The sequence below is a fragment of the Coturnix japonica genome, chromosome 1 (genome assembly GCF_001577835.2).
Source record: "Coturnix japonica isolate 7356 chromosome 1, Coturnix japonica 2.1, whole genome shotgun sequence".
Lineage (NCBI taxonomy): Eukaryota > Metazoa > Chordata > Aves > Galliformes > Phasianidae > Coturnix > Coturnix japonica.
Genome location: NC_029516.1, coordinates 66,690,650 through 66,714,276, shown reverse-complemented (window position 1 = coordinate 66,714,276; position 23,627 = coordinate 66,690,650). Strand labels below are relative to the sequence as shown.

Here is a 23,627-nt window from a genome sequence, read left to right as displayed (position 1 = left end):
ACAAAATCATCAAAGGGCCAGCATTTGATCTTAAAACACAAACTAAATTTGTACAGAAAAAATGTAATGCTAAGATATTTAATACTTCAAGTTCTCATGTTGAAATACAGATTATGACTGCTCTTTTACCTGTTCTTCAAGAACAGCTGAGTTTATCACATTGTTGGCTGTCTGAATAGATGTTGCCACATTATCACTTGATAAAGTGAGTGAGTCAGAAGGATCCAGGAAGGACGAAGGCACACAATGCTCCAAATGAACATCAGGAGAAACATTCTGAGATATATGGACTTCAAACTCTAATGCAAGGAATAGAAACAGAAAAAAACTTGCAAGCTGCATTCAAACACTGTTTCTGAAATCTAAACATATCACAGTAGGAAGAAGTTTAAGGAGTTATATTCAAATAAGACTATGTAACTTTCACAAAGTAATTGCACCGAAATGTAACCCCATACAAAGTTATTTTAAGTACTACCACATCAATGACATGCAAATTTATACAGTCACACTACATTTATACTTGTAACTTACACAAAGGCTTCAGGAGGCAACTGCCATCAAAAACAGAAGTCTTAACTACTGTCTTTTCTCAGAGCTTTTCAGTTTCAGCATGATCTTGAATCAGTTTAAGACAACTGTAAAACCATATTCGTAAGTTCCTACCTTTTATAAAGTTTTACCAAGACACTTGATAAAAGCAAGTTTTCATTTTCGGACAGATCAAAAAAGATAACAATATAGTTATCTTTTGATAAATTTAATAACTTGATAGCTAGTAAAGCAAAAATGTAATTAAATATTGGTGTGAGTTCTCTCATAGCAATTGCCATTTATGCTATACGAAAAGAAGATATTAACCAACAGTACACTATAGAAACTAGAGTGCTTTTACGACAGATTCAGATAAACACTAAGTAAAAAGTTACTTTTTTAATTTAATAACAAAATCCTGTGATCTTTTCATAATTCTGAGGTGCAAACTCTACTGCCATACCACCAACATCCACCTTGTGGATATATTGCTGGTGAACATCAGGAGGCATTTCTTTGAGAATATTTATGTCAGCCCAAGCAGTCAGGGCCATTAAGTATTTCACGAAAAAAAAACAAAACACTAAAATAACATTTTCTTTGACATCATTTAATGATTACATGTTGACAGTACTATCCTGAAACTCCTGACATAAAGAGGCCTTTCTGCTTAAGTGCATTCAAAAGGTATATGCAGTTGCACTAGAAAAAGTAGCTCACATTAGTATATCTGGTGAAATGCAGAGATTACCTGAGCAAGGCTCAAATTCTCAAAATCATCATTGAATGAATTGCATTCATACACATGCACAGAACAAGTAAACATATATATTGGCCTAAATACACTCAAAATGACAAATCTGATCCTTGAATCCAGTACACTATGTTCCACCTTCTTTACCTTCCCCGTTTTGGGATTCAGGTTAAGAAAGATGCAAACCTTTATCTACCAAAAAGAAAGAAGACTACATAACAGAAAATCATCAGGATCTTAAGCAAAGCAAGAGTGTATTTGGACATGTGGAGAGGAAAACATACAAACAAACAAACAAACAAGGAAACTGGATGAAAATGCTAGAGAACAGTATTTCAATATTAATAATAATAATAAAAAAAAGTTTAGGTAACCAAGACCAACAAAAATACACTTGGAAACAGCAGTATTTTTAACTCTTCTCCATCATCTTTAGTGTGACTTTCCAGGCTTCCTTTATGTAACATAAGGTATTGTGAAATCAACTAGGAGATTCTGCTTAACTTTTCCCTGACCTTCCAAATGTCTACTCACAAAGAAAAGGCAGCTTCCTAAAGCCATTACTTCTTCTGTTAGTTCAAATGACAGAGATGATGACAGAGAACACTACCTTTTGAGCTGCTAAAAAAAAATAATAATTACAACAAAGCCAACAGTAAGATCTCGGTTTTATGCTGTCACTTGATATCCTGACTTTCAGAATGAAATCTGTTTTCAATAGATGGAACATCAACTAAAGTAACATACCAGACAGTTCTGATTGAGCAGACAAGATGTTTCTGGGATTAAAACTATTAGCTCAAACAGAAAAACCTAGCACAACACTGATTCCCAAGTTGTTACCATTCATACTTTTGTTATGATCACTGGAATACAGCCATTTTCACACAAATAATTTATCACAAAAGCAAAAAAACATGAGACTGAGACACATTAGACAGCCATTCAAATAATACTTTTTTTGTGTGTGTAACTTTCTATAATCAAGTTGAGCTTTCAGTGACTATAAAAAGTGTGTAGCTTTCAGTGATAATAAAAGTTTAAGATTTTGAGGAGCAAGAAAAAAAAACAATTTAAAAAAAAAAAAATCTCAATTCCTCAACTGTCAAAATAACACCTGGAAAATAAGGAGAAACAACTGATAACCACTCTGAACACTTTGGCTTCAACTAAACACATGACCTTGCAGAAGACAAGGCAAGCCTGAGGTATCTTTTTTATTATTTTATTTTATTTCTTTAAACAAAGCTTTCACTTTCAGCAGCAAGGACTCATCACTAGGAAAATCTAATTAACATTTGCTATGTCTATCAATCAAGATATCTTAATTCATTCTTTTTGAGTATGTAATGGTGATACGAAATTGCATTAATATTTTAGTTTAGCTTAAAACATGTTTATGAAGATCACCCCTCAATACTGAACATAATATTATGTTTATGTTTATTGCATTATTATGCTTCTGTTTTGTAATCCTGGATTGTGAGTGTCCTGCTGTTTTCTCTCTGACAGATCCTGAAGTGTTTAACATCCCTCTGGGGGATGAAGTAAGCTGAAGGCGGCCTTAGTTACAGCAGGCAAATGCAGCAATGTCCGCTGTGTTGGTCTGCCCATTAATACAGACTCATAAATTCATGACTGATTGCCTACCCCAAAACAGAGTTCTGTGCCCTCCAGCTACTCTCTTACATAAAAGGATACTCCCTGTCCCAGCTTTTTCTTCTTAAAGGGCCTACCCTTCATCCATTCCAACATTTTAGTCATTCAAGCTATCTCTATCATTTTGTCTGTGATCTCAGTGAGATCATAGCTCTGCACACAGACTTCTAATTGCTCCTGTTTGATCATCACATACTGTGTTTTAGAGTACCAGCCACTTCAGAGAGGCCCCATTTGTACTGATTTCTCAAAAAAGAAATGAGAGCTCTGCTAATAATGCTATTCTACATGCATTTACTTATGTGTGCAATCTTGGGGTGATCCTAGTTCAGCCTTGTTTTGTTGATTATAATGTCTTCTATTTCCACCCACCCAGACCATTTGCTTGTCACTCTATTCCCCATTTCCTCACTCAGTCACTCCTTCTCCCTGTCTCATAATTGAACATTTCATGGACTTGTTTTGCTCTTTTTGTTTTTTTTTTTAGGTTCATGTATTACTGTTAAAAAACAAGGAAAAGAATTTATATAAGACAGTTCAGAATACAGACAGCATTAGAGATTAAAACTAAACTTTCACTTAGACCATCTGATAATTCACTTGCGTAAAGGTACAAACAGGGTTTTTCTTTCAGAGCAACAACACTAAGTCTTACAAAAGAAAACCAGACTGATTCATAACAGAGTCTACATGCATTGCTCTGAAAGTAACGAGTCCTATTTATGTTCACAGAAACTGCAACAGATACAAAGAGCACAGTAAAGTTATTTAATGGAGTAAATTCTCAGCCACAAAGCACCATTTTTCAACACAGACACCAATATAAAATATGCATTATTGTCAGCAATGAACTAGAGTCTGTGCACTGTCACATCACTGTCACTGCAGCTGACATGCACCATCCACCTCTGAAACACACCACTTATCACCTCACTGTGCTAACATCCACTGTTTGGTCTCCATAAACATTCAGCAAGCACCCGTGGGTGCCATTTTTCTGCAAGGAGTTATTCTGTGACACAGCTTTGCTTCATACACACTTCCATGTCAGACATCATTTTGTCAGACTGCTCCTCTGCTGCCATCTGTTGCATGGCAACAAAATGTAACAGAATATTGGTGGGAAGGTTCAGTCTCTACTGCCATACCACTAACATCTGCCTCTGACACTGTGGGCCAACATAATAAAATGGGAGGTATTACTTTTAGATCAGCCTTCATTCTCAGCCCTTGCAACAGACTCTTCATACTTCATATTGAAAGTATTCTTTGAGTAACAAAGTTCCTTTTTTTTCCTATCCAAGATTGACTTAAGAGCCAATAAGCATTTCTCACTTGTATTCCTCAATAAAGTGCAACTTTGAGAAGTACAACTTCTGAAAATAATTACTCAGGAACATCCTTATGCCTACCTTCCACTGCTGTCTACTATTTTATTGCATATACACACTTATGTACTAGCATTTACAATGAATAGAGAACAAGAATACATTATTAACAATTTCAATGCTGTTTTTTTTATTTATTGTTATTCTAAATCAATACCTGTAGGAAATGCTGCCCATGGAATAGCAGGAGATGTAGTCTGCTTGTCACCATTTCCACACTCATAGCTCTCTGCTGCCTACAAACACAGGAAAAAAAATTATACTATGTATAAAATGCTGCACGTATAAAAAAAAAAAGTTTAAACATTTATTTACCAAAGTTTTCATATAGTAAACAAGAACGTAAGTTTCTAAGCAGTTTATGTAATTACACTGAGCATGCGTCAGAAAACTATAGAGTCGAGTCAAATATAAATAATCTATACAAGGAGAGTATGTCTGTCAGCAATATAAAATGCCTGAGAAATGAAACAACATAAATGTAGTAGTATAATCAACCAGATACATGGTATGTATAGAGGTATGAGAGACATGTTTATAGCGGAACAAATATCAGCTATGTGTAAAAAACTGAAATGTAGCTTAAGAAGATTTACGATACTTGGGAATACAATACTTAGGAAATTAAAGACTAAACAAAATCTATTTATCATCCCCTATCTCAGTACTACTACAGAATGAAATATGAGACCCCATTACTAAAGTGCATAACTTCTAATTTGACATTTTCATGAAGTTAACAAAATTAACAGAAGCACAGGTGTAATATATTCCTTGAACAGAATACTGTCAAAACTGTTTCCACATAAACATCATGACATCCAGTTAGGTTTCAAAATTAAATCAACATACCTCAAATCCTCCAAAATCATCATCATCCATTTTTCAGCAAGTACTACAGCATGGTAGAAATCCTGATTTAAAAACAAAACCAAAATCACTAATTATTCATATCTTGTTTAGCCAAAAAATTAAAATTTGTAAAATGAAAACTATCCTGTTCATTTTAAAGAACAAACTTATTTAAAGTAGTTAAATCCTGAAGACCAGCAAGATAAAGTAATACAATGAAATACGCTGCAGGAAAATGAGTATATTTCATTAGAATCATAGAATCATCAAGGCTGGAAAAGACCTAAAAGATCATCCAGCCCAACCGTTCACCTATCACCAATAGCTCCCACTAAACCATGTCCCTCAGTATAACATCCAGTCGTTCCTTGAACACTCCCATGGTCAGTGACTCCACCACCTCCCTGGGCAGTCCATTCCAGTGCCTGACCACCCTTTCTGAGAAGTAATATTTCCTAATGTCCAGCCTGAATCTCCCCTGCTGCAGCTTAAAACCATTGCCTCTAGTCCTATCACTAATGACACGAGAAAAGAAGCTGACCCCCAGCTCACTACAACCTCCCTTCAGGAAGTTATAGAGAGCTATAAGGTCTCCCCTGAGCCTCCTCTTCTCCAGACTGAACAATCCCAGCTCCCTCAGCTGTTCCTTATACGGCCTGTGCTCCAGACCCCTCACCAGCTTTGTTGCCCTCCTTTGAACACGTTCCAGGGCCTCAATGTCTTTCTTGCAGTGAGGGGCAATTGGTCATTTTTATTGGTCAGCTTCATAAGACAAATGTGTTAATTCTATGATCAACTAGGAGTCAAAAGAAAAAAATGGACTCCTACATTGTAACTCAGTTAAATGACAGATGAATAAACACCTGAATACAAGTGCTACCTAGCTCATCTATGTGCTCTTCCTAGCCTTATCACCTTCTCATTCAGAAAAGAGTATTCAGTCATCCAAATGCTTAACTTTAATTCCACAAGTTATCTGAAATCATCCCAATGTACAAGTACTACAAAAGATCAAGAACCCTATAGAAAAAAATAAATAATTTCACACAGAGGTTACAAGGGCTAGAGCTGCAAGATTTCTTTAAGAAGCAAATTTTTACTGGTACAAGTAAAATGGGTTAGAACTCTTAAGATGGAATTTGAAAATCTTCAAGAGAAAAGATAAGCACAACGATATTGAGGAACTTTTCAAAACAAGACAGCAACAACTGCTTTTTAAAATGAGAAAACAGGATAACAGGATAAGTTAATTTTTAAGTTATGTCTATTGCTCTGAAACACAGAAGACATTTCTCTAGTACCTACATAAATGATACTTAGAGCAACATAATCCAGTTCATCTGAATATTTAAAAAAATAGCAAAAAACAAAAACAAACAAACAAAAACCAACAGATTTTCAGACCATAGGATTCTGAAATGAAGAATTTTCTTAATTAATAATGAACATAACTGAATTTAATGACATGGAAATACGCAGTATACTTTACAGCTCTGAGATCATGAATTAAAAGATAAAAACAGTGTCTATTCTTAAGTTGTTTTTTCCAAATCAGCACCATGATTAAATCAGATGTTTCCTGCATTTCCCATTTATTCGTAGCCGTCAGCACAAACTGCAGTTCAGAAAAATCCTGCAGTGAATTTCTGGAAATTTTTTTGCTACCACAGAGGTCCTTCTCTAGGTTTCATGGAGGGGTTGATTGAGATTTTACAAACTCATCAGCATTTTTGAGTTGTAGCCCTAAATTCTGTGGTATTTTGAAATATTTATAGTTCAGCTGACATTCCTTTTACAAAACTGCAGGATAAGTTACGTTGCTAATGAAAGTAACCCAAGATATACATGTCTGTTCATGGAAAGATATTATACATAAATATGGGAAAAAAAAAAATAGAAAAAAAAAATCAAATCACCAAGGTACGCAAATGAAGGATGACACAAAAAACATCTAGGCTTTGGGGGTTTTTTCTTAAATAAAATGTCAAAACATTTGTAAAGTTAATTGACCACAGTTTATAGGACGGAGAAACTTAATACTATGAAAGCACATCCTCAGAAACAGAACAATTCAAAAGGTTTGGAGTACATCTCCAAATTTCTGTCAAACTGGACACATTCAGTTTATATCTGTTGAAAAACATTACCAGGAAAAGCTTAAATAAACATCTTCCAAAGTTTAACATATTTATTTCCAAGTTGTTGTTGATAAACTTCAATTAAATCAATACTATTAAAATGTAAGTAGATCTGGTTCAACTAAAAAAAGATCATGATCCAATAATTTCTTTTTATTTTCAGAACCACACATCTTTTTAGGGACTGCAAATGTTTAGTTTGTTTTTGAGGGAGAAGGTGATTGAGTATCTCCAGTCAGTATTAATCTTAACTTCACGCATTCTGTTAACATTCAGAGCTTTAATATGCTATTGAAATTGGAACAGCAGTGCAGAATCAAGGCAGCAATGTATAAGTGAGAAAGTGAATATACATTACTAAATGGCATTCCAAGACAAGTTGGCAAATTATAGAGGCATTGTAAAATTTAACCTAAATCTGAGGTACTGAAAGGAATCTGAAAATTCTGGATGAATTATATTTAGTACAGAAGGCTGCTATGTTAAACAAGCTACTCTTCATTTAAAAAGAGCTTCAGTGTGAAAAAGAATGTGAACTGCTATATACATAAAAGCATAAGAACACTCAATAATTGCATTCAGTTTATTTGAATTAAAGCATACTATAGTAATAGGCCTTTTGGCATCAATGATTACAGAAACACTTCTAGTGTCATTTAACCCTGAATATAGACTGATTTACTTCATAACAGAAATTTTATTTTACTATACTTAACACAGTTGATTCAGCTAACAAAAATGTTTCTGGGAAAAGGTGAAATTGCTTTCTTAACTCTTACTTTTCCTCCAAACTAACTGCTTTAGAATAAACTTAGTCTAAAAACATATTCCTGAAATATATCTAATACTTTCAATGTGGCTTAGCACCTTAACAAGAACTTTTAAAACTATATAATAATAATGTTCTAAACTTATTCAAAGAAACAGCATTCATATAGCAATCAGAGCTAAAATCTTTAGAAAGGCAAATGACTGTTATCTACACCATGCATTCCATGGCTTCAGGTCCCATAGGCTCTATTAGAAGTTACTTCTAAGTACCACATTAGAAAAAACAGATTTTCTCATCAAAGAGGAAGAGCAACTCTCATTTTCTCAGAACCAGTTGTTAAATCTCAACTGGACAAAGTACATTCCACATTCAGTACCACGTTTTAGAACACAAACTGGAAGAAATTCAGAGATGTGTAACAAATCAATTTTGGAAAGGCACACTAAATTAGAGAAGTTGGGTGGAGTAGGGCTGAAGGAAAACAAACAAAAATCTATATAATATGAAAAATAATATTGGAAGAAGAAATTTTATTTATCATCACATGCACCACTTTTCTGCAGTAAAAAGAGATGTCTCTGGAGGAAAAACATGTATTAAACATTAGCAAGAATTTCCAAGAAGGCAACAACAAACCACAACAAGAACACTTTTAAGTACTTAGAGATACATAATATACAGAATAATAATACAGAAATAAGTCACTTCTAACACACAGAGATACACACACACACACACACACACAAATGCAGGGTAAAAGAAGAAAGAAGAATCAACTTGTTATTGGCTCCATCCTCTTTACATTACATTTCACATACAGCATTCATATTCTTCAGTTCATGATCAGACCTATCTTGACTTAACATTACCTTGTTTCACAAATTTTAACAATCATTTCTTGGCTGTTTGTCTAACACGATTTTGAATCATTTCCCTGTACCATCTAAATGGAAGAGAGGAAAACAATATCCCAAAGAAATCCAAGAAGTATCAATGGTGTTTCTATGTCTAACTGCTAATCCACTGATTTCCAAGCCTTCAGAAATTCCATATGAATTCTAGGCTAAATGATGCTAGGAAGGATCCCTTGCTACATAGAATACACATTCACACATTTAAATGCACCTCTACTTTTGAACAAAAAGCTAAGTTTCTAGTCCATAAAAAAGAAGCACTAGCTTGCTTACATATTTTGTTTAATGGAGACAAAAACAAACAAAAAATAACAATAAACAGGAAAAAAAAAACAGAAAAATCAGAAAGTAACTGGCAAATTTGGAAGGTATTATATGTAAGCAAATTACAATGTATAGACTAAGTCCTAATGAACTTGGACAATAGACATTTCAGAAATTCAGTGGTTGACACGTTCAATATCTTAGTATAAAAAGTATTTACTAGGAGACACTATCTTTCCAAGAATATATTACTTCTTGCATAAAACTCTTCTTTCCTTATGGACTTACATCTTATAGAATCATAGAATCATTTGAGTTGAAAGAGACCTTTAAATGCCATCTAGTCCAACTCCCCTGCAACAAACACAAGAGGTATCTACAGCTAGGTCAAGCTGCTCTGAGTCCCGTATAATCTTGAACATAGCCAAGGACAGACCTTTCATCACTTCTCTTGGAAACCTGTTCCAGTCCTTCACTATCCTTATTGATAAGAACTTCCTCCTTATATCCAAACTAAATCTCCCATTCTTTCATTTGAAAGAGTTTCCCCATATGTTACCACAACAGGCCCTGCTAAAGAGTGTGTCCCTTTCCTTCTTCTATCTTGCTTTAGATACTAAAAGGCCTCTAGTAGCTTCCCCCAGAGCCTTCTCTTCTCCAGCTGAACAGCCACAGCTCTCTTAGCCTGTCCTCATAGGGAAGGTGTTTTATCCCTTGAATCACTTCTGTGGCCCTCCTCTGGATGCACTCCAACAGGTCCATGTCTCTCCTGTACTGGGGACTCCACATCTGGATGCAGTATTCCAGCTGAGGTTTCACCAGTACAGAGCAGAGAGACAGGATCACCTCCCTTGACTGGCTGCCAGCACTTCTTTTGATGCAGCCCAGGATATGGTTGGTTTTCTGGGCTACAAGGGCACATTGCTGGCTCATGTCTGGCTTATCATCCACCAGTACCCCCAAGTCCTTTTTGTCAAGGCTGTGTTCTATCATTTCTTCTCCTAGTTTGTATAGATGGTGGATGTTGCAGCAATCCAGGTGCAAGACCTTGCATGTGGATTTTTTTAAAACTCATGAGGTTCTCCTGAGCCCACTGCTCAAGCTTGTCTAGGTCTCTCTGGATGGCATCCCATCCCTCAGGCATGTTGACTGCACCACACAGCTTGATGTCATCTGCAGAACTCCTGAAGGTGCACTCAGTCCCACTATTGATACCATTGATGAAGATGTTAAAGGGCACTGACTCAGTACTGACCCGAGGGACAGCACTCACCACTGATCTTCATCCAGTCATTGAACCACTGGCCACCACTCTCTGGGTATATCTCATAACCAGTTCTTCAAACAATGAACAGTCCATCCATTGAATCCACATCTTACCAGTTTGAAGAAAAGGATGTTGTAGGGAGCCATGTTAAAGGCCCTTATTTATGTCCACACTGAAGACATCAGTGGCTCTTCCTTTGTGCAGTGATAGTTATACGACCATAGGCAGCCACTTGGTTGGTCAGGAAGGAGTTGCCTTTGATGAAGCCATGCTGCTTGCCCCTTATCACCTGCTTGTCTCCTAGGTGTATTACCACAGCCTCCAGGAAGATATGTTCCATGACCTTCCCTGGCACTGTTGTGAGGTTTACAGGTTGGTAGTTCCCTGGGTCATTCTTTCTACCCTTCTTAAAAATGAGTGTGACATTGCCTTTTCCCCAGTCACCACAGACTTCACCTGACTGCTGCAACTATCACTGAGAGTGGCCTGGCAACTACATCAGCCAATTCCCTCATGACTCTAAGAGGCATCCCATCAGAATCCATAGATTTATGGATGTCCAAGTTGCTAAACTGGTTGCAAACCTGATCTTTGCTCTCAGCAGGAGAGACGTCGCTCCCAGAGTTCCCACCATTGGAATGATCCATTCAGGGAGTGTGTGAAGAGCAGCTACCAGTGAAGACTAAAGCAAAAAAACGTTTTGTGCCATCAGAATTGGAAAGATTACATTAAATGCTGATAACCCAAAGAAGGATTAAAAAAAAAAACAAAAACAAAAAACAAACAAAAAAAAAAACCAATAAACCAAACCAAACAACAAACCCAAAGCAACACACACAGTCTTACCATGACTAACTGATGCCTGTTACTGGAATTAAGAAACTGTAAAATTAGGTTATCAACCTCCAAAATGCAGACTCACAGAAATTATGGCCAGAAAAGACACAGGAAGGAGGAGTTAGCCTCCTTTCCCAGATAACCAGCAATAGAACAAGAGATAATGGCCTTTAAGTTGTGTCTGGGGAGGTCCAGGTGGAATACCAAGAAATACTCCCTCTCACAAGTGCTAAGGTATTGGAACAGGATGCCCAGGGGGGCGGTGGTTTTACTGTCCCTGGAAGCATTCAAGAAAAGAAAGAATAAGGTAGATGTGGTACTGGGTGACATGTTTTAGTGAATATGGTGGTGATGGATTGATGGTTGGTCTAGATAATCTTAGTGGTCTTTTCCAACCTTAATGGTTCTATGAAATACAGACGTGTACATATCTGAGATGCTTGCAGGCTTTGCTATAGAAAACAGAGCCACCAACGCTCAATCATCAGTTTAACAGTCATCATGAGAACTTTGTGAAATACACTTATCTAACGGACAGAGTAAAGTCAAGTTTTTATACACAGGAAGATGTAAAGACTTTCACAATGAATAAGACAAAAAAAAAGAAAAAAGAAAAAGAAAAAAAAAACACAAAACACAAAACTAAGTTCAGAGAAAAAGCCCATCTTTTCTCCCGTCCAGCTGTTCAGAGAAGGGATGATGTAATCCTCTATAAATCCTGGTATTCTTCATATCCAGAAGTCAAGATTAGCAGAGATACAAATGTTGAATTAAGAAGAATTCTTCATCTAACTCAGATAAGAATTCAAATGAATTGAGTCCCGATCATTAAGTCAAACATAAGTTTGATTTGAGAACAGAAACAACCAATTCTGCCAGGTACATACTACAAACCACTGGACTGTAATTTTGAGAAGGCAGCTACCTTACTTGCAGAATTTTGTACACTTCAAAGGAACAACTCAGAAAACACAATGCTCTTAGTGTTGTTTTTAAGCTTCCATTTCTGAAATCTGCCTTACAACAATATGTTGTTTGTAATGAAAAGCTTTTGCTAACTTTAAAAACACTTAACCAGATAAACTAAAATTGAACTGGAGAAAATTCTACAAAGATAGAATGTACATTCCACATTCAAATTTCAGTATTTATCACTTGTTTTGGGAAGTAAAGTATATATTTGATCAGAGGCAAACATCAGCAAGACCATGAGGAGGTAAGACCAGAACCAAGTTACCACACATGTATACCATTTTTGACTCTATACTAGACCACAATCCATGGAGCACATGGGGATTCCTTGACCAATCGTATGTACTCAAGACAACATCATCCAGAAGAAAAGACTTCACAAGTACCACAGCGATACTTCAAATTAAGAGGATGAACGGATAGAAGGTCTGTATAGTTTGGCTTCTAAACACTTTGGTCACTGAGATCTACCCACAGTCAGGAAAAAAATAGAAAACAAAAAAACCCATACAATTCACTAACAAGACAAGGACAGACTTAACCCCAGAGGGCTACCTCTTGTCAAAAGCAATGTTAGGGACACATTTACTTAGTCACTGAAGATTATACCTGCCCATGAGTCTTGGGTCAGCTGTTCCCCAGTTTAAGAACTTATTGCTTTAAAACAAAACAAAACAAAACCACCCTTTTTCATTGCAGGTATCTGAATGCAAATAAAGACCATATCAGCTCCAGAGAAAGGATCGTACTGCCATTCTCCACTAATAATGGCCACTTTCTCAGAAGACTTAATTCTAATAACTTAAGATGTTATAGAAAGGCCTTCAAAGGTTTCCAGTTTCCAAGACGCACAGGAGAAACACCAAAATAGTAAAAATTCTGACCTACTGATGGAATGGGTAGTGCCCATAAACACCGTGGATTTTTCATTTCTGGATATACACAGAATTGAACAAGTCTCTTAACAACCTACGCTTTATCCTGCTTCAAGCAAAGTTTTGGACTTGGAAACCTCTACTTCCCTTCCATGCATGGTCTAAGATTCAATACTTTCAGTTTTATTAAGAGCAGTACAGCTAGGAAATGCATTGAATCACAGAAGCAGAGGCTGTAAAAAATAAAAGTAAATCATTCTCCAGTTTAAATTATACTACTAACAGACAATATCTGTTCAAGACCATTTTAGAACTGGTTTTGTTAATGACAAGTGAACAAACTTCCAGAGAAGAAGAATGGAAGAGAAGGTATATCTAGAAGTCTCCACTGACACGGAGGGGGACAAAGACAGCAAAATCCTAGTGAAATGTTTTTATCATGACTTCAGAAAGCAGTGTTGAGTAAATCTCTTAAAGATATTTCCTGAGGAAGGGTGATGTGATGTTAGTGTGAAAAAAAAAATGTTTTACAAGAACAATTGCATGGGGAATATTTAATCTCTGGAAGAAACACAAAAATTAGTTAGTTGATTAATTTGCTCAAAATCATTCAATTTGGATTGTAATTAGTTCAAATCTATCAAAAAAAAGTTCATTAATTTGCACAATTTGTAATACATCTACGAATAGCAATTCCTTATTTTTTTAATTATTATTTTCTAAAGTTCACATTTCATAACAAATGAAAGGTTTTTTGAACCAAATTAAGATTCAGAAATCTCCATCTATATTTTATTCTTGGTCTTCACAGATATGCTTTGTTATTTTCTGTTTCTCCTAAAAGAAGAGCTGCATTTCAAAACCAGAAAGGAAAGAGTTCATGCAATTCGACACTTCAACTGTATGTTTAATTTTTGTAAACTGCTTATTCAGGTAACACAATCTTTTTACTTGGAAGGAAATAAACAGCTGGTACTAAAACAGTCACTGTTAAGGGTTTTGGAATGCTAGGACATACAGATTCTTCCATAACCTAAGATAAACCTAAGAAATTGAGGTTTTAAAAGTAAAATAGAATGGTCCTATTTCAAAGACATTTCTACTTAAGTGATTAAATTTCAACAACTTAATTGAGATAGTTAAGCTTCTCTATTGTTTTAACATCCAACAGATCTGAATGCCATCAAATATTTTTACAAGCAGAAAATGTATTTTTACAAGAACTTAAAAAGAGAAGTCTGTATGATGAAGTGAGAAGCTTTCCAAGCATAAAAGCTACTAAGTTTTAACTCAAGAGAACTTTGTCACTGACTTAAATAATGGAAAACAGAGTTTTTGACACAGACTTAGTAACAGAGCATCAAAAAAAAAAAAAAAAATTACTATGCCTACATGTCAAACTAAAACATAGTCTATGAATATGCTGCATATACTCAAAAGAACATGCAGTAACTTGAACAGATAATATTAACTCAAAGTACTCAAGCAGAGATCTTTTCTAACTAAATATTCAGACAGGAGATTTGGATAATTTTTTGCTATTTATTTATTTTTAAAGTAATGCTGCTGGAAAAGTAAAATTTCATCCAAAAGTGTGAGCTTCAAAATTAAATAAGTCACCTTGATTTGTATTTTAAAAAGATGCTTTTCTCTTCATCAAAAAACGGAGCAGAAAAAACTAAATAAAGAACACATTTAAGCATAACAGTTAAATATTATGAAAGGGATATTGTTTTTCCTTCAGTGGTTGTATGGGAAACTGTTGATCACATCCTGAACCTCTGATTAACCACCTGAGGCAAGCAATGAGTCAATTGCAGGAGCAAAGGTGAAGGTAATTCAGGTGAAGGAAGGGGTGGAGCTCTCCGAGATCCCATTTGAGGGCTGACTACCACTAAGGCAGGACGTCTTTCTCTGCAGATTGCTCTTTTGTGGAGTTTACTATAAACTTTCAACACTGAGAGAGTATTTTCCATTTATTTTTCCATTTATCATAGATTATCTGTCTCGCACAATAATCTCTCATATGAAGTATCTGTTTAACCTCTGTTTACCTTTTGACTGTATAATTGTACAGCTGTATGGTGGTAAATAGAGAATTTACAACAAAGTGGTCCGGTTTAGGGAATACTACTCCATTTTTAGATAACAATAGCTGACGGATGGCCATGGATACATGAAAGAAAACCAGTAATATATACTAACACACAGAATATAATCACAGAATCACAAGGTTTGAGAGGACCTACAAGATCATCTACTCCAAAACACCTTAACACCTTAATAAAACAAATAATGCTTCTATTTCCTCCCTTCTTCCAAGTATTAACTGGAAATACAGATTCTATGACAGTTTAAATTGAGGTAATCTAAATGTAATTCTGGGGCTTCAAAAACAACTGAGTTTTTGGAGCAGGTCTAGAGGAGGGGCACAAAGGCTGGAGTATCTCGCCTATGCAGACAGGCTTAGAGAACTGGGACTTTTCAGCCTGGAGAAGGGAAGGCTTTGGGGATACGTAATCGCAGCCTTCTAGTAACTGAAGGGGGCCTACAGGAAAGCTGGGTTGGGACTTTTTAGAAGGGCACGTAGCAAAAGGTTTTAAACTGGAAGAAGGAAGATTTAGACAAGATACTGGGAAGAAATTCTTTACTGTGAGGGTGATGAGACACTGGAACTAGTTACCCAGTGAGGCTGTGGATGGCCCCTTCCTAGAAGCATTCAAAGCCAGGTTGGATGGGACTTTCAGTAACCTCATCTAGAGGGAGCTGTCCTTGTCTATAGCAGACGGAGCTGGAACTAAATGATCTTAAACGTCCTATCCAGCCCAATCCATTCTGATCCTACAGAGATTGAGAAGACAGAAATTCAGGTTTGAAAGAGTAAATATTTTGCAGACTGATATCTTTTAACTTCATTATTTACTGGGCAATTACGCTGCTTTAGTCTACCAACTTGCCATGGGGCCAAGTTTTGTTTCACTGAAGTCAGCACTCTATAATATTAAAAAAAGAATGCATTTCTCAGTTTGAAAATTCAGGCTGTTTCTGTGGGTGTTTTGTTATTATTTTTTGTTCTTCTTGTTGTTGCTGTTTTTTACCTTGGCCTGTTTCAAATGTGACTGATTGTTACAACTGTGCTCAGAATGCATAAAGATTTTACATTTTTTATGCTTTCTATAGCAATTAAGAAAAAAAATAATTTCATCTGTTCAAATTAGCATGTACCACTGGGGCAGCGTGTGTGTTGTTGAGGAGTTAGAGAGGAGCAGGTGAAATGGGTTCTCTTCAAGGAGACAATTTAAATGGAACAGTTTCCAAAATTAAGTGTAACTTGGGTATATTTTTGAAATTTGCAAGCATATTAATTCCTGCCTTTTCTCCTTTCAAAGAAAATGATCCTTGAACTAGTACTGTTTTTTTTCCCCACACCAGCAAGGAATAAGTCAGACCTCGTTATACGCCTTAGAAGCAGTACATACGTGCATCTATCAATCCATCAAGGACTCTGTAGGTATCAAATTTATTAGAAGGAGAGGAAGAGAGAGAAAGAAAGAGGAAAAGAAAAACACTGCACTATCTATACCATAATATGTGATAAAAGATTATGTAAGAGAAAGTTTACACATGGAGTGTATATAGTACCAAAATTTAAAGTCATGCAATTTGAAGTCAAAATCCTTCCTTCTAGTCACACCACAAAATAAATGAAATCAATTCTAATAGCACATTTTGGCAAGTATTTAATGATGAAATACTTAACTGGAAAGAACAACAGCTGGGCAACTGTACACAGAAATTTGGATATCTTTTACCATCTTATTTCATCTTATTCAAAAATCTTGCAAAGGAACAAAATGAACTTAAAATCAGTGTGTACTACACCACATTTATTTGCAAGCTAGCAGAACTTGAGAAGCTCCAGACTTTACTGAAAGTTCTTCAAGCAACAAAAGCTCTACACAGTACTGGGTAACAGGTGCCAAATAATTCATTCTATAACCAATATTTTCCTAAATTGATATATACTTTTTGGTATCCCATATCCTATGAATATTTCAGCTGTCAGTAATGAATGAGGTTTTGTTCTTATTCTTCTTCATAAAGTTCTCTATGTTCAAAACTAGTTTACAGAGAAACTACTGTTACTCCACCTGGATTGTCACAAGTTCCCAGGAAAAGGTGGGATCCACCCAAGAGTACTGAGGGAGATGGTGAAAGTGACTTCCAAGACACTTTTCATCATTTTTCAGCAGTCCTGGTCAACAGAGGACATCCTGGGTGACTGGAGACTTCTTAATATGAGTCACAATTAGAAGAAATGTTGTCCGGGGCACGGGAGGTGGGGAAGGGTGCTGGGAAATTACAGGCCTGTCAGCCTGAACTTATTATTGGGGTATCTTCGCTGGTTAAAAATAAATGTCTGGACAGACAAGCTCAGAGCGTGGTGGTAAACACTGGTTACTAGCAGAGTTCCTCAGGGGGCAGTACTGTTTAATATCTTTACTGATTATCTGGACAAGGCGATTGAATGCAACTTCAGTAAGTTTGCAGATGACACCAAGTTGGGAGGAAGCATCGGTTTGCCTGGGGGCAGGAAGGCCCTGCAGAGGGATCTGGACAGGCTGGATCCATAGGATAAGGCCAACAAATGAGGTTCAACAAGATCAAATGTCAGGTCCTGCACTTTGGTCGCAACCTCAGGAAACGCTACAGGCTTGGGGCACAGTCCTGGAAAGCTGAGGGGTAGAAAAGAATCTGAGCATATTAGTTAACAGCTAACTGAACATAAATCAGCAGTGTACTCAGGTGACCATGAAGGCCAATGGTGTATTTCAGCTGTGGTGATGGCAGATCACTTCTAGTGTTACCACATCTTTACAAGCACAGCATGCAGGCTCTTGTTCAACACCAGCAAAAAATGCATAGCTTACATAGGTGACTATGTTAGAAAACAGTGTTTTGTAACTGAGAATTTGCTCTACCAAATAGTGCAGTGTTTGTATCTCTTGTAGTTTCTGCAGAAATAAATAGGAGACATTACTTTCTAAGCAGCTTACCTATTAACTTCATATATTTGCAAAACACAGGCATATTACATTTTTTTTTCTTTTCAGATGAGCTTAAAAAGCACTCCATAAATCTCTTCCTTGTATTTTTTATCTGGTTGAAACAGATGATGGCCAACTGTATATTCTTCTGTTTCAGACTGACAGCATATATACATCCTTGGCCTGTGTTTACGCACTAAAATAACTATATTAAAGACCTTTAAGAACACAGTAATACATAAGTAGCAGAACAATTCTTTATTACATACCAAAACTGGGGGGAAAAAAATATATACAATCATACTCAAACACTATTGTTTTCAACATTGGTATTACCACTATTAATGGCTTCTACAGAAACTATGTAGTACATTAAGTCCCTTTTAAGTTCTTGGCTGACATAAAAGCAACAGTTCACAAACACATTCTGGGTCAGTCTCAAAATAAGTAGTTTTCCCAGTTGGAATAATTTGCTTTTTGAATGTTTTGTGCTTTAATATATGCTCAAGAACTTTTATCCTTTGTTTAGAAACAAATTATCTTTTAACACTGTCAGTCTTCAGTGCTCATTGCATTTTACAGACTACAAGCCATTGTCTCCAGTACAAGTTGTTCTCCTTCATAGTTCAAAGGGAAGATGAACAGAGGCAAGAATAACAATTAGAAAACATCCTTGCTACCAGCATAACTACTTCAATTATTTTTTCCTAAAGAAAAATGAAAACAGTAACAATAAAACAAGCAACCCACCACACCGTAGCAGAATCACATAAGATTAGTTTACAACTAAATATATATAAAGATTTTCCATCTTTTCCAGAAGGTCTGTACAAAAGTAGTAATATTCCTGGGAGTTTAAAGGTAAGAAAATTGGACAAGACCCAACTTATGTTTCACTGTATCTGAAAACTTACCTAATAAATATTAAAGTATTAGAATGCCATATGGTGACAAATATATATATATATATATATATATATATATATATATAGCTAAAAGATTAAAATTTGCTTATTTGATCAAATAAGTACTGAATAAACTATATTTTAGGAGTGTTATTGAAGCTGGTAGTGTTACCCTAAAATAATAATTTTGTCTCATTGTTCTATAAACTAGCCGAGATTAGTTTTTTTTTTTTTATTCTAAACTAGCATAATGATTTGAGCAAGTGTTTTTGTTACATGAAATTTAGAACTTCATGAAAACATGATTGAAGTTTTATTTTATAAAGACTAAAGTTAGCAATTCAAACTATAGTCACTTCCATATTCTTAGCTGAAATACATATAAACAATGAATTGTGATCACTTCAATGACAAATAAAAAACAAACTGATTTTTCTTCAAAATGTTCAGTATATGGCTGTGAGTATAAATATCTGCTCACACATATACAGGCATTAGAAATAAGCTTTTCTTTCTAGGAATCGAGAATGCTTTTATAATTATCATGTCCATTCCTGTTTCAAGGCTTGAAAAATCTGCTAGACAATATCTGTAACAACACAATCAACACGAAACATTTGCGTTATATATGCATACAAGCTAAGACTGACACAATTCACAAGCAGCTTATGAAAAACTTCAGAGGAGTTCTATAACAACTCCAACCTTATAATCTATTTGGGAATGGTCATCCTGACATGAAAAAGTCAATGTAAATCAATGAAGTTAATTCACTGAGTTTTTCTTCAGAAGGTTGCTTAAAAAGAAGTGTATGGATAACTTAAGTCTACTGCTCCAAACTTATTTTACGTACCCTAAGACCAAATTTTCCTTTTTAAGACTTCACTGAAGCAATGACTAGAAGCCAGAAAATTCATTTCATTCATTCCAAAAATAAGTCTGTCAACTGAACAATTTAAAGGGCAAAAGGCAGCTATCTCATAAAAGCAAAATTTATCCCAAACTTGTTTGGAGGAAGAAGCATAATTCCCACTGTATGCTAAGACACATTACGTTTTATGTTATTCTACATTAAGAAAATTAACTAATTTTGACATTATGTTAAAATCATACCACTTCTGGGCACTCAAATCTGGAAAGCAGGTACCACTGCTTCAGCGACATACAGGGAATAAAGGAAAGAGATTATGGCTGCAACAAGCATAACCAGAAATGCTAAAGCCTAAAACTTAAACTATTACTTTTTATTAGCACAAGTGATGGTTATTTGCATATTAAACATATATTTTATACAACAGAAAAATAACTTCTGCCCTCAATTCTCATGCACTCTTCTTATGATAAATATGCAAGTAAAAAAAAAAGAGATTAATTGTAACAAAGTTACACTGCCTGAAAACCAACTTGCAGCACATTCTAGATAGTCTATCATTTACAGTGTACTTAAAGGCAGATTTAAGTTGCATGACTTAAAATTTACTGTCTGCAACCTGAAACCCCTATACTAGGAAAAATACTGCTGAAAAATAATATCAAGGCTGGTTTAACAAGAGGTTTTTTTCCTCCATTATTACAACAAATTGCTTTTATCTAAGTAGAAAGATCTTTCTTATACCAGCATTTAAAGGAATCAAAAGTTGCACAGATTTACAATAGCAGATTACAGAACATAAGCATACCAGATTCACTGCAGAATGAAACAACCACCTTGTGAATCTACATGGACTGAAATAACATGAAAAAGAAGGTATTGAGAGCTCTAAAGATTCACAGAAAACTTGTTTCCATCATACCACAAACTTTTTCCATTTGGTGTTGCAAGCCTTCCTGGAAGTTGGCTTTCAGGAAGCCAGGAGGAAGCAAGCCAGCTGCTCAGACATGCATCACACTGAGATGTCTTAGCAGGCCTATAAATACTTGAAGAATGCCAGTTATTGCCCTCAGGACTGCTATCCATTTGTTCATCTGGACCAGAAATACGCATTACAGTGCAATTGTATTTTGGTACTCAGAAATCTATGCAGCTATCACCCTGAACATCAGGCTGACACCACATAAGCTGCTAACTGTCTAGAGAATCACCTGGGTTGGAAGGGACCTCAAGGATCATGTAGTTCCAACCCCCCTGCCTGGCAGGGCCACCAAACATACACCTTTACTAGATCAGGTTGCCCAGGGCCCCGTCCAACCTGGCCTTGAACACCTCCAAGGACGGGGCATCCACAACCTCCCTGGGAAGCCTGTTCCAGGGCCTAACCACTCTCCTAGTGAAGAACTTCCCCCTAAAATCCAACCTAAATCTTCCCTCTTTTAACTTAAAACCATTTCCCCTTGTCCTGCTATTGTCAGCCCTTTTGAAGAGTTTACTCCCCTCCTGGGAGTAAGTTCCCTTCAGGTACTGAAAGGCTGCAATGAGGTCACCCCGCAACCTTCTCCAGGCTGAACAAGCCCAGCTCCCTCAGCCTGTCTTCATAGGGGAGGTGCTCCAGCCCCCTGATCATCTTCATGGCCCTCCTCTGGACCCTTTCCAAAGTCTCTATGTCTTTCTTGTACTGAGGGCTCCATACCTGGACACAGTACTCCAGATGGGGCCTCACAAGAGCCGAGTAGAGAGGGACAATCATCTCCCTATCCCTGCTGACCACTCCTTTCAAGTCCTACCAGTACAAAGGTCACTATCGCACTTGCTAGAAGACATCATCTATCCTACAAACACTCTTTGAATGATCAGCAGACTACTTCCTGTAATAGTGGCAGAAAAATTGACATCCTAAACAACAACAAAAAAAAAACAAAACACCACCACCATAAAATACCAATTCACTTGCACCAACGCTTACTCAGACACACATTAGGCATATGGAGGCAGAACAAAATCATGCAGTGAAGACACGTATGCAGAAGAGCAAAATACAAAGAGCGGGAGAAAATAGCTACAAAGAAATGAGAAGTATAAGTTACACAACTCCACATCAATAAGTCTTTAAGTATCATGACAAAAAAACAAAGAGTCCACTAAAATGATGCAATAAAAAGGCAAGACAAACATCCATAGTGTGCAATTGATGGGCAAAATGAATTACTCAGACAGAAAAAAATAATTGCTTACAGAATAAATTACAGCCTGCTGAGAAGAGCTAAAGCTGCATACAGAGTTCATGAAGGAACTATTCAATACGAAAAGGTAAAGCTCAGATGCTGAGATACCAACAGGAGATTGTCAGACCTATTATAAAAAAGTTAAATCTACTGAAGTAGATTTAGTACTAAAATGCTTTAAGACTGGATTTAAAGATAAGTTTTTAGAGGCTCAGTGATTCAGTCGGATATTCAGAAACACTTCAATACTTAGCACCCTTTATATAGGCAGATATTAACTACATAGACAGCACCGAAAATCTTACTAGATATTTTCCCATAATGTAAGATTCCTGTTGATGTTAGAAACCTTGCTCACAAACACTTCCCCCCCTCAGAAGCAAATGGGCAGAGGCCATTTCCAAAGCTCTGGGCTACAGAACTACCTACAAGACTCTCTTTTCCACCGCCATCAGTTTTCTAGTGTAAAGACTGGAAAAAGCAACAGTTCCACCTAAGTATTTTTATAATCTCCTTTTGAGCATTCCCATAGCCACATGCCCACAGTACATGGCCACCATTAGTACAGGTGCCCCTCTGTGCTAGTCTCAACCAACGCGGGCAAGCTGCCCTCAGAGCACAAGACGGAACGTGGCTTCCACATCCCGCCTCAACCGTTTCAGCGACCGCCCCCGTCAGACGCCGGCACGGCCGTAAAAGTTCGCAGACGTCCCCAGACGCTCCCGCAGGGGCCGTGCACGCGAAGCCATTCGCTTCGCTCTCTACTCGTACAATCCATCCCCCATCCGCGATCCCCCCATGCGCTGCGGCCTCACCCGGATGCGGATTTCACGCTCCCCTCTCCGACCCGCCCCCTTCTCCGCATGCACGCATACGTGCGCGTGCTCGGCGCCGACGCCTTATGATTGGGTGTCGGTGCGGGAGCGCGCTGCAATCAGCGCAGTGCTGGAGATGGGCGCTGCAGTGCGATGGGATGTGAGATCAGCAGGCTGAGGGAGTTGGGTTTGTTCAGCCTGGAGAAGAGAAGGTTGCGGGGTGACCTCATTGCAGCTTTCAATAGCCTTGAAAGGAACTTCACCCAGGAGGGGAGTAAACTCTTTCGAAAGGCTGCAATAATAGCAGGAACTGAGGGGAAATGGTTTAAGTTGAAGTTGAGGGAAGATTTAGGTTGGATGTTCTTCACTAGGACTGTGGTTAGGCCCTGGAAACAGGCTGCCCAGGAGGTTTGTGGATGCCCCGTCCCTTGGAGGTGTTCAAGACCAGGTTGGACGGGCCCTGGGCAACCTGAATCAGTAAAATGTGTATGTTTGTGGGTGGCCCTGCCAGGCAGGGGGGTTGGAACTACATGA

General features: G+C 36.9%; 1 protein-coding gene across 4 annotated transcripts in view; it reads right to left on the bottom strand.

Moving 5' to 3' along the window:
* CCDC91 (coiled-coil domain containing 91) overlaps positions 1–23,188 on the bottom strand; it is a 118,287-nt gene extending 95,099 nt beyond the window's left edge. For 3 of the 4 annotated variants that reach the window (XR_001557089.2, XM_015871184.2, XM_015871203.2), the window contains exons 1-4: positions 23,094–23,188; positions 5,188–5,249; positions 4,493–4,571; positions 130–299 (exon numbers count right to left, since the gene is read on the bottom strand). Coding sequence is in view for 3 of the 4 variants with exons in the window: in XM_015871184.2 (XP_015726670.1) it covers positions 130–299; positions 4,493–4,571; positions 5,188–5,217 (279 nt within the window). In the remaining variant the exon portion in view is untranslated. Of the gene's footprint in view, positions 1–129; positions 300–4,492; positions 4,572–5,187; positions 5,250–17,377; positions 18,242–23,093 lie in introns of those variants that run through there. The other variant, XM_015871194.2, reaches the window with a different exon arrangement.
* Between the last annotated feature and the right edge of the window lie 439 nt (positions 23,189–23,627).